This window comes from Montipora capricornis, chromosome 3, assembly GCF_036669925.1.
Source record: "Montipora capricornis isolate CH-2021 chromosome 3, ASM3666992v2, whole genome shotgun sequence".
Taxonomy (NCBI): Eukaryota; Metazoa; Cnidaria; class Anthozoa; order Scleractinia; family Acroporidae; genus Montipora; species Montipora capricornis.
In genome coordinates, this window is record NC_090885.1 from 19,257,332 (window position 1) to 19,269,325 (window position 11,994).

The window sequence follows — 11,994 nt, forward strand, 5'->3', positions numbered from 1 at the left end:
TTCCGCAAACAACTTCTTACGTTGAAGAAAAAGAGAAGAAATTTTCACGTACACGGCAAAGGCGAAAATACCTACTTTCAATAAGAAACAACGGCAAGCGGCAGTCGGCAAACGTAGAAAATGGCGGGAAAATCTTGGCCACGTGCTCACTTTTGCCGTTTGCGTTTCACGTAAGCGTGATGCTAAATCTCTCTATTATTTGCTGGAGCCTCCTTCAGTCGAGAACCGTTAAAACAATGAGCACCAAAGAGTACTGCCTTTAACCAATCACAACAGGGAGTCAAATGAGAGCACTCGCCTCCCACCAATGTGGCCCGGGTTCGATTCCCGGACTCGGCGTCATATGTGGGTTGAGTTTGTTGGTTCTCTACTCTGCACCGAGAGGTTTTCTCCGGGTACTCCGGTTTTGCCCTCTCCTCAAAAACCAACATTTGACTTGATTTACTTTCATTGTTTATTTCAGTTTACAGTGTCCCCAGTTAGCGCTCCAACGCTAGAACGACTAGACACTTAAATAAAGTTCCTTTCCTTTCAATCAAAACCAAAACCAAAGCAAACCCAATTGCTTTTAAACCTGATTGGCTAAAAAGGTGGCGCAAATCTTTTTGGACATTTAAGTTTCGAGGCGGTCAGTGTACCGTGATGACTTGGTAATTTTCTTTTCAGATGCAAAGCGATCTCAAAAGGCCATCAGCGAGAATATGGTTTTTTTCTTGATAAACAACGTATAATTGTTTTTTCATGTCCTCTCTGTTTGACAAACAGACAAAGATACAGCCGCCTGAAGAATGTGAAAGCCAAAGTTAAAGAAACCGTTATGGGTCATACAAGAAAATGTAAGTCCGTCGTGCAGATCGACGCCGACGACTGCCTCAGTTTTCACGGCCGTTTCCTCTCTATTCTTAAATGACAAAACAAAACCAACTTTCGAATTTTACTCTAATTTGGAACACTCGCCAGTAAAGGAAAAGTGGCTGAAGTCAATGAATGTTTAACGTACAAAGAGTTAATAATTTCCTGAAATTTCGGCAAGATTCTTTTTGGGGCAAAAAAAATTGCGAATTGATCAGAAAAAATTAGACCGACATTCAGAACCCGCCGGCGGCATTTGGGCCGAAACAAGGGACACTAGAAATTGCAGTTAACTGTTCTTTGCTCCATATCATTTCACGCTCAGATTTACCAAGTGACGCAACGACTGTAACAATGTTACCACCAGCGACAAACACAAATATACTTTCTTCACTGCAGCGCGATCCTTGCGGATCTGAAAAATCCCTGGCCAGCTTTGTACAATGAAAGACGATTCTAAAAAAGAACAGACACCATGCAACCAAGAGACATCTTGCTTTTGCGGCATTTGCGGAAAAATACGGCGAGCCACACTCACTCGTGTAAACTATACAATACTTTTGTTACTCGTCACGGTATTGGGCTTTATGTTGTCATTTCCACAAGCGAGGAGCAAGATTAACGCTATTCCGCATTTTTGCGATGAGTTGGTGAGCTCGCAAACCTGCGACAATCTTGCAGGACATACTGGAGTTTATCGAGTGTGCTTTGCCACTGCTATATTTTACGTTATCGCCTCGTGTTTTGTGGTTGGTGTGACAAACGTCGACGAATTTCGCGCTCGGATTCACAATGGCTTCTGGTACATCAAGTTCCTGGTGTTGATAGGTTAGCAATCATTTCGTCACTTTTACCAAAGAGTACCTGTTATGAGTATTGTTGAAAAAATAAGAATCGTTTTCTTGCAAATCGTAAGTATTTGTGATAGCAATAGAACGAACCCACTTCCTCCGCAAGACCTGTTGCATATTTTACTGATTGCACTACAAGAACTCCTGAAAAGCTACATCTCTTGTCTAGGTTCTTAATAGCCTATTTTTTTAACTTGTCCTTTCGCTCGTTGCTAGTAACTACAACAGCTTATCATTTTTTTCACGAACAAATTACACCATTAATCGTAACTATCACAAAATTCTCGAATCTGATTGGTTCAGTGTGCGCCTATTTGTCGCGTGATTGGCGCGCGATCACATGGATGTCCAATTACAGGTATCAAATTTGAAAAACTCCAAATGGATATCTGTAATTGGAACCCTACGCCAGGCCATTCGCCCACTTGGATGGGGTCTTTCTTGCAGTTTCCTTACTGCTTGCAAAACAGATTGAATATAATTTTAACTTTTTTACATAAAAAGGTATTCAAAGACTTTTTAACCTCGCAATTTGTCATAGTTACGATTAAAATTAGTAATAGAACTTCGTGTCGTACAAATCAGGGGTAATCGTGCTCGTAACTCTACCTCGCGATGCGCGGTCGGCCGATTGTGAAATTACTCGCCCGATTACTCTCCGAATTGTACTCCACTCAGTCGACCTACTACAATTACTTACTCATCAATAGCTGAATACTGAGTGAGATAGAAGTTAGCGTCAAGTCAAATGTCACTATCACCCGCCCCCATGGGAAATGTATTACTGACTTGCTTTTTCCGAATATTCAAATTTACCGCTGATGCAACCATCAGAAATTTTGACTTGTTATCTAATCACTCTGCAGTGAAACGAAAACAAAATAATTTATAACTTAGTATAAGGAAGAAAACACCAGTCATAGGAGGGGGCATCTCGTTTATTGATCAGACATAAATTGCCCTAGGATAGTAATAAACACTGAAAATAACTAAAAACAAAATTTCCGAAATGAACTGATCAAAAGCGGAGATGCCGTCGAAGTGACAACTCCTAACGGACAAACTCCTTAAATATTAACTACTTAGCATAAATATGTAACCTGCATGCCAACGAAATCTACATACCAGCACAGAACTATCTTACAATAACCACGTGAAAAATTATATTTTCTCTCAACGTTTAGCATGCTATTGTTTTCACAACAAAAACTGTTATTTAAAAATATGCCTTTTAACAATAGCTTTTGTTCTTGATACGTACACGCCAGTGTGTTTTGGAAGAGATGCTTTAGTATTGGTTACAGTGCAGAACACAAACAAGCACTTCATCTAGAGCAAACCTCTAAAAGGAGATCCTTCTGCTTTTCAGCGCTAATCATTTGTTCGTTGATGATACCTCAGTCTCTACTATTCAACCGTATTTGGATGTATTTTGGACTGGCTGGCGGATTCCTGTTCATCCTTATCCAGCTTGTATTGCTTCTCGACTTGGCACAGTACTTGAGCGAGACATGGGTCGAAAAGATGGAGAAAGCCTCGTCCTCGTGCGGTTCAAAATGCTGGTTGGTTTTGGGCAATTTTATAATTCAATTAATAAGGGGAAAAGCGTGATTGCAGTTGTACAATACTTTTTTTTTTTTCTTTTTTAGGTACCTATTTGTCATTTCCTGTACAGGCTTCTTGTTTATCATTTCCACGATCGCCATAATATTTTTCTACAAATTTTTCGTGGTTTCCGCCGAATGCCGAACCAATTTGTTTTTCGTGACATTTAGCCTTTGCCAGTCTGTTGCCGCAACGGTGGTCAGCGTGCTTCCTAAAGTGCAGGAGGCGCAGTCAGGAACCGGTGAGTGATATAATCATCTTTACAAGTTGTTAGGCTACATCCGCAAAGTATCTTTGACTTTTATCTCCTGTGCTGAAACCCACTCGAAGAGCGCTGCTAAAAAGGCATATTTTAAAGGTCAGTTAAATGTGTATGAAACTGCACATTTTGTTATCTTCTACACACCTTATTACTCGTTGACATAACGTGTCGCGGATCAGCCTTTTTCTTCCCTGAAAAGACATACTCATCTGTAAAATTCCTGGTTCTAAGAAACACCAAAAGAAAGAACGATATAGCAGCTCTTATTAGGTACGATGTAACTGGCATATTACTCAAAGGGAAACAAAAGACTAATGAAGAGAAACCGGCAATGACTTGCCCTCAAAAACAGCAGACGCTGTTACAGTAACAAATAATGGTAACTTGGCGCCAGCAAAAATCATTGTTTAATGTGCTTCTACGGTATTATTCAAAACGAACTCACCAAACTCACGTGCGGACTGACTATTCATTTTCCCTAGGGCTTTTTCAAGCTTCTTTGGTGATTGCATACACGACGTACTTAACATGGTCAGCCCTGTCTCATGAGCCAGATGACTTGTGTAATCCACCAGGCTACTTTATATCCGGGTATGACCAAAACACTGGTCTGAGTCTGCAGGGAATGGTCAGTGGAATTTTCGTCTTTGTCATGCTTATCTACGCCAGTTCGAGCACAGCCATAAGCGCTTCAAAGCTAAGTAAGTTTAAATAAATAAATAAATAAATGGAGTTTATAGCCTTCGACGCAAAGCCTATTTGTGGCGTTACAATACACTCCACTAGGAGGTGCGTAACACCAAAAACATGGTTATATCGTATGATATGATGGTTATCTAGTCGAGTTTCTAGCGCGCACAGTTTCCAAACTATCGTCCATGTTTCCGAAAAGAAGAGTTAATTCGCCGTGAAAGTTGTGATCATTAGGTTTGTTCTTAGTCGGGGTTTGGTTTACAGTTGTTTGTCATAACCGATGGGCTTGTCCAAGGAAAAAAATACAGCGCCATGCAATTTTTCATTAAAGTGGTACTATGATCAAAAAATCATTTCCTTTTTTCCTTCAGATTTTGAAAGCGTGTTCGCTTAACACCTAACTGGCAAAATGAGAGTGTAAGTTTTGGATTTCATGGTCCGCCATTACTCACGTTCAAAACTGGCCGATTGGACCTCAGAGGGTTGGATCTAGAGAAAATGACGTCATTTACTCACTAGCTTAAAATTTCAGCGTGTAAACGCAATTTATTGTATATGCAAAACACGGGTTGAAAAGTCTGAAAGCCAGATACTTCCGTGCTGCATATTAATTAGGCCGCGTACACACGCATTGCATTCTTAAACTAGTGAGTGTTTGACGTCATTTTATCCTCGACCCAGCTCTCTCAAGATTTTAAAGTTAGTAATGGCGGACCAATAAATAAGAAAATTTAAGCTAAAATAAACAGGTGTCTTTTTAAAATGAGAACTTAAAACTTAGGTGAGTTAGTGTTTAGTTAACATAGTTTTGAAATCCAAAGGAAAAACAAAATTTTTTTTTGGTCGTAGTACCACTTTAAAATTTGAGGTAGATCTTTTGCCATAGTGACACAGACAACATTTTTCTCATTCCGATAGACAGATGGCGCATCCGCTTTCACGACGAGCTGAAAACAAATACACCACCCAAAGACAGAGATGCCGAGTCAAGTCACATAATGAAAGCGACAGTGGCCTATAACTATTCTTTGTTCAATTTTATCATGTTTCTTGCTACGTTGCACATTATGGCGACATTGACGAATTGGTACAACCCGACTCAGGCCACTAACATTGCACGGCTGGAACGTTCTTGGCCAGCGGTTTGGATCAAAATGGGTTCAAGTAGCGCATGCTCGTGTCTCTATATTTGGAAGCTGCTCGTCCCGCTGTTTCGATCGATGTTTGAGGGTGACATGGCAAGCACTGGGCTTGAATCTAATGTGGTCAGCGGGCATACAAACCAGGAACGCGTTATGGGGGAAACTCAAAATACCGATAGTAATGAATTAAAACTTGAAAAACCAGTTGATCCACCTGTTAAACAAAAAAACCAAACACTACAAGGAGAGTTCAAAGCGAAGAATAACGACGAATCTCATTTAAAACGACACGTCGAAACAGAAAAACAACCAGGAGTGACAAATATTGAAAACAAACCTCAATCTGAAGCAGACAAAGAGGTTTTACGACTTCAAGGTAAAGTTTTGAGACTACAAGACAAAATAGCCAAGTTACAGCACAAAGTTGCGGAGCTTCAGGGGCTGGATATATGATTTTTCTCAGTTCCTAATGTGTGGGTGTTTTTCTACTTATAGTATGCAACAGACGTTGACGAATTTAGAGACCTAACAGTAACGTTTTACGCTATTCATTTTATTTCCAAGTTGAAAGTTAAAAAACAACTTATGGATGATTTCAGCTGCATGTGAAACCCCTTCTATCTGATCTCCCTTTTGTGCATGTATGGATAATGAATATAAGGGGATCATTATTGTTGTCCAGCTACCATACTAAAATCTCTGCTTACAAAAACACTAAACATTTCCGAAATACAAAAAAAAATGAGCTTTATTTAAAAAGCCTTCTCGCAAAAATTTGTACAAATACATCACAAAAATAGTTAATACATTCTTGGTATTCAGTAAAAAGGACTTCATTTCCAATTTTGCTTTTTGTTAGAAGCATTTTGCTTCTTCTTTTTTGGGGGTTTTGATCGCCAACGTTTAGACTTGGCAGCTTGTTCACGACTAAGTTCAAGGTCTTCCTCAGAAGGCTGTTGTTCAGGTTCTTCTTCCTCAGCCCCCTCCACTTCACGTTCGCGAAATTCACGTCGCAACCTACCAAACGAGAAAAGAGACCTTGAGACTGGAGTACGGGTCACTTCGGTTCTGCGCAGGCGCAATAAAAAGAATATCAAAGCGTCATGCGCATGAGCACAACTGACATCACTGGTAAGATGTGGTAAGATGATAAAGTGAAGTAAGAAGTGGCTCGATTATCCAGTCTAGATGGGCACTCAAATCTCTTAGTCGTTGAAATGTGATTTTTCTCAGACCAAAGATCGTTTGACGTTTTTTGCTGGCAATCGCATTGAAGACAAAATTAAGGGCCTCCACAGACGGGGAGAGTTGTTATCGATAACTTTTTAGTTGTCGATAACACAAAAAAATATCGATGAAAAAACATTGAGGGTGTGAATCAAGTTATCGACTGCAAATAGCAAAACAAAGTTTGTCATCGACAACTAAAGTTAGTTTTCCTTTTCAAAAGGAAAACTATTTTAGCTGTCGATGACAAACGCGACCGTTTTGTCATCGACAACTCCCTTTCTCCCGTGTGTGAGCAAGTTATCGATTTCTAAAATCTGCTTCGCAGCTACGTAAACGATTTTTCAAAAAAGTCAGCGGCTCTTCCTTCCTTGTCGCTATTTTCCCTGGCTCCTACAAAACGTTCCAGTTACCGACATCTAAATTTTCGTCTGTGGAAACGCATTTCCTCACATTAACAAATGTCGATAACAACTTGCCTCGTGTGTGAAGAGCCCAGTACACTTTTGGATTGAACGTCTAAAGTAACTACGTGATTGCTTTGGTGACTTACCGGTAACCTAAAAAAGTTAAAGCTACCGTATTCGCCAGTCAGATGTTAATCCAAATTTCTCGCAGCCATTTTCCCGCATTTACCGCCAGGCTGCATTTACATTTGCTTTGAGTTGTCACGAATTGACGAAATTCTTCGACTGCGCCGGTTGTGATTGGCTGAAGTAATTACTCTTGGTTTTATTCTTAGCAACAATTAAAATTGTGCGAATCACGCCTCGTACAGGTTAGGGATTTACTGGTTCACCCACGTGATCAGCCACCATTGTTTTTTAACACCAAAACAAAACAAAAACTATTTGCATAAAATTCCATCTCACTGTGCATTATTGGTCAAGGGACGATCACACCTTGCCGTTTATTCTTCCTTGTTTGGAGAGAGGTAAAAGTACTTTTGCAGTTTGAATTCTCAAAAACAGCTACTCGACTACGCTTTTTCTTATATTCGACTACTGAAGTCTCGGCAGGTGGAATCAGTTTCGGTCTCCGACCACGATTATTCCAGATATCACAAAAATCACCTCATCCAGTAACTGTACAGTATCACGTTTTAGAAATCATCTCAAATACCTTATATTTCCCTTGATATATCCGATGGTGACATAAAGAGCCATGAAACAGAAATCCGTAAACCAAATAGTGATTATCACGTCAAACGTATTCTGCCAGGTCCAGTTACTCACAGTAGCATTGAAATTTATCCAGTATTCTGTAGAAAACAATAGATTGGATATGGTTCGAATGACTAAGTTGTATGCCTCAGTTTTCTCAAAGTGGAAATCAGTATTTAATAATCACTTAGCTCCAAGGCAGCTGAGTTCTTCGGGGCTCAAAAACTATACGTTTTGGAATTATAAATGAAGTTCACCAGAATCTTATCAAATCCGAATAAATATTAGTAAATGTTTGTTTTGATTATTCATTAACTAGAAAATGCAAAGAGAATATGCAGAAGAGGGCCAGAGCTTAGACAACAGATAATCAGAAAAAAAATCATTGGTTAGTTTGCGAAAGTTCAAAATTAAAAAAGAACGCAAAAGACAAGAGACACGTTACAGTAAGGACACTTGAACCGTGAACACCTGACTTTTTTTTTTCGACGACTTAGAAATAAAGGCTCTTCTTATGATGTATAGTGTTACATGTATAGCATTTTGTAAGTGTAAAAACATTAAATATTTTTGTCAAAGAGACGAGCCCACATTCTATAGTCACTAAAAAAATGTACAAACAAATATCACGTGTTCATGGTTCGAATGTCCTCACTGTAAAGGACCATCAATGTTTATCGTCATTATTAGTATCGAATTTCACTTACAATAAGGGAAATTGAACGCGCTCTTTGGAGTTTCAAGGGATGCAATCCAGCGAGTGATAACCACACTCTTATTGCGCATGACGATTGTAAACCAGGGTGCGGAGCGAGGTGAACGTTGGCCGGAGTTCCGTGGACAAAACAGTGATTCCTAAGAAGAGACAAAGTAGTTTAGTGTTAATAATAAAGGAAATCACAGACCTTCTGTATGTTAAATATACAAGTTCTAGAGGCTGATTCAACACAACGATAAACGGCCTGTTTGTTTCTTAAGGACGGTGCCTACTACTGTTATTGCGCATACGTTCTGCGCATCTCGAGACACTCGGATTTCCTATCGGCGGTGCTTATTAACACAGGACTATTTTTGCGCGGTTCAAAACTATCCGGATAAAGCAGAACTTAGCAAGTGCTCTTGGTATCCAAAAAGAAAATTGGGGGTAACTATGCATTTTTCAGAGATAATTAAGCTTCAATTTGCAAAAGAAAGCCATACGTTGCTTTGTATTTTAAAGCTTTTTACAAATATTGTTGATTAATGATCGTCGAAAAATGCGTGGTTACCCGCAATTTTTTTTTTTTTTTTTGGATTTCAATATCACTTGTTAAGATCTGCTTTTCCCGCATATTCAGTAAACCGCGCAAAAATACCTTTGAATTAGTAGGCACCGTCCGTACGGATATCAGATATCCGAAAACAGTCACAGGCTGAGGCTCGGCTGTTTCGGTGAGATTTCAATGGAAGGATAAAGTCAAGATAAATTACTTGAATGAGTCCATACTCACGTTAGTTGGAGCTACTTTCTTCATGACTCTATTATCTTGTGTAGTGGTTTGGATGGAAACGTCCTTCGATTTGCGCCACTGAAAATACGCCCAACAGCTGTTCCTGATTTGCCACGTGGAATGAGATAACGGTTTAGCATCCTTCGTTGCACAAAATTCCGTTTCCTAAAAGCGAGATTCAAGGGTTAAAGCTATTTTTGTGAATTTGTGAAGCAGAAGGAGGTTGTGAAAAGACAAAATGGACTAAGCTTCTCAGTTTGGCAAACGTGACTTGCATCTGAGAAGCTTAGCTCAGAGATATGAAGCCGCAAGGAAGCATTAGCAGTAGTTGATGAACTGAATTTCTTGACTGGCCAGTGGTTGAAAGCCTGGCTCTCTAACTGCTTGCACAAGTGCTTTTTAGCTTTGAGGATGATTTAACAAAAAAATCGCTTAAAAAAGACTATTGTAATTCAAATCGACACTTACCGGATTGTGTTCGTGCGAACACCCCGGACACACCACAGACTCGTTCAAGGCAATTTTTGCAAACCACACGTCTTTTCCGATCTTTCTCGCAACTCCTTTGCTGATAATTCCTCTTTTTAATGGTTCATCCACCTCCGGGGGAGGGCTATGAACGCCATCGCCATCTTCCTGAATCCAATAGCAAGTACCCGCAAGCTGCTTTGGACAGATCGCCTCCACTTGGTTGCATGTTTCATTGGTTGGAGTTGCAGCCAAAGAGAACCCAGGCGTTTCTGTCATGACATCAATATCGTCACTACTGTCAACATGATATTCAGCGTTGCGCGAAGGTAAACCAAAGTATCCGACAGTAACAAACTCAGGGGGTGAATCAGACCAAGAATGATTCAAATCGCCATCTTGTTTAGGACGATAGGAGTCTTCGCTACCAGGGCACGCCTCGTTCTTTTGATTCTGTACCGGCAAAGCTGACAGCATCTTAGGGTAAAAACCACGATAGGAATCGACAAGTTCAAATTCTGGGCGCAGTTCAGGCCAGTCATCAAACACGTTTCCGTAAGGTTCAATGAAAACCACGACGGAATCGTGGTCTTTGATTCCTTCGTTACCCTTTTCATCGGCAGTTTCATTTCCGGTCTGAAATTCACTGGTGAGATTATTGTCGGGGGATTTCCGGTCAGGTCGACGACTGATGTCCCTCTCACCCAAAGTGGTCAGTGGAACAAAGCTTACTGGACGAGTAGAGGTGTTCACGTTTGTGGCGCCCGAGTCCATGTCCAGATTGACCAAGCTGTGATTTCCAAACTAGAAAAGAATGTGTTTTTCCAGATGAGAGATCGATCAGTCTCTGAGCAAGCTTCCCATTTTGTGGTGAATTGCGAGGTCGGAGCAATTAGGAATCAAATGACACACGCAACAGCTACGCGAGAGCGAGTAGTCTGAAGTGTCAGCCGTCTCCCCGCCCAAACCCGCCAAAGGGCCGAAGCGGGCGCCTCGCTCGCCCGCCAACCCGCCTCGCCCCTTTGGCGGATTTGGGCGAGGAGACGGCTGACACTTTAGACTAGAGAGCAACGGGCGGGTATTTTTCCCGACCTTCTCAAGCTTATTAAATTAATAGTAGTGCGAAAAATTTCAAGCATTCTAAAGCCTGGAATCAAGTTACAAAATACATCATCATCAGAGCCCTTCTGTCTCCATTCTCTCTCCCCAGGCTTCACAATCCTTTTATGTTCTGCCCCTTCTCCCTTTCGATTCAACTTCCTCATCTCTAAACTTTCAACGAATTCGAAAACTAACCAACACAACAGAGATATCTAAGACCACCTATTAGAAAACAATTTCAAGTGCTTTCTTGATTCCCAAGGAAGCCATTATGAGCGTTAGCCCTATTAATAGAAATGGGCCGGCCGCTCATGGATAAAGAAAACCTGACTCTGACCAGGGTGAAAATTAAACCTACGACCTCCTGATTACATCACCGTCGCGTTGCTCTACCGACTGAGCTAAAATGAAAATCAGGTAGCTAGCGCTCAAATAGATCGAATTGAATGGAATAAAGATAGCACTTAAAAATACAATCTAGTCATTCGCCTGTACCGGTCAGTGCCTATTTTTGGCGAACAACTCCCGCGAAGTATGGAAGTTTTTGTAAGCCAAAAACGCTTTATTCGGTATTAAAAAAACCTTATCTCGCCTTCAAACTTAACGGTCTCGACCAGTTACCATTTTACAGGGGCACCCAACGAATCTGTTCCTCACATTATCTGTTCCCAAGAGGAATCTTGCTGGCTGGCAAAAATACAGGTGTTTCGATGAGCTGGCTGGGAAATTTTGTTATTGATAGAGGTTTTGCCTGGGAATTACTGACTTTTTCTAGCATTTCAACCCGAGCTGGCTGCAGAAACTCTGAAGACTGAGGACGACTAAAAAAAAAAACAAAAAAAGAAAAAAACCCCTTCTCTCACCCAGAGAGTAGTCACAAACATACGACGGCTGGTCAGAGTGATTGCGCTTGCGGAAAAAACCTGTTTTATTCCGGTTTTGTCGCTTTTGTTCGGTCGTTTTGGGTCGAGGGATTTGAAAGCGCGCGGAAAACACCTGAAAATGCCTTAATAACATTTATTTTCATTAACTGGGGTATAATAATACATTTTACAACAAATTGGTCGTTGAGTGCCCCTGATTTTACTTAACACAAATCCTCAACTTACGCCGTCCGCCGAGCAATGAATGGGGTCATAT

General features: G+C 40.7%; 2 protein-coding genes across 2 annotated transcripts in view; one reads left to right on the top strand and one right to left on the bottom strand.

Moving 5' to 3' along the window:
* Positions 1-1,257: 1,257 nt before the first annotated feature.
* Positions 1,258-5,858, top strand: LOC138041183 (probable serine incorporator). Its single transcript, XM_068886952.1, has 5 exons — positions 1,258-1,680; positions 3,073-3,265; positions 3,353-3,549; positions 4,053-4,271; positions 5,182-5,858. The coding sequence occupies exons 1-5, from the start codon at positions 1,296-1,298 to the stop codon at positions 5,856-5,858; spliced, it is 1,671 nt and encodes a 556-aa protein (XP_068743053.1). The 5' UTR covers positions 1,258-1,295.
* A 429-nt stretch (positions 5,859-6,287) lies between these two features.
* Positions 6,288-11,994, bottom strand: part of LOC138041184 (uncharacterized) — a 7,969-nt gene continuing 2,262 nt past the window's right edge. Inside the window, exons 3-8 of the mRNA XM_068886953.1 lie at positions 11,964-11,994; positions 9,754-10,557; positions 9,286-9,450; positions 8,503-8,650; positions 7,755-7,893; positions 6,288-6,422 (exon numbers count right to left, since the gene is read on the bottom strand). The exon at positions 11,964-11,994 is cut by the window's right edge and continues 161 nt beyond it. Of these exons, the coding sequence (XP_068743054.1) occupies positions 7,892-7,893; positions 8,503-8,650; positions 9,286-9,450; positions 9,754-10,557; positions 11,964-11,994 (1,150 nt within the window). The 3' untranslated portion in view covers positions 6,288-6,422; positions 7,755-7,891. The remainder of the gene's footprint in view (positions 6,423-7,754; positions 7,894-8,502; positions 8,651-9,285; positions 9,451-9,753; positions 10,558-11,963) is intronic.

Bases quoted from the DNA above. Each gene is read 5' to 3' on its own strand.
- LOC138041183 (XM_068886952.1), top strand. From the start codon at position 1,296: ATGAAAGACGATTCTAAAAAAGAACAGACACCATGCAACCAAGAGACA. The intron at 3,266-3,352 runs GTTGGTTTTGGG...TTTCTTTTTTAG, and splicing joins TCGTGCGGTTCAAAATGCTG to GTACCTATTTGTCATTTCCT. The intron at 3,550-4,052 runs GTGAGTGATATA...CATTTTCCCTAG, and splicing joins GGAGGCGCAGTCAGGAACCG to GGCTTTTTCAAGCTTCTTTG.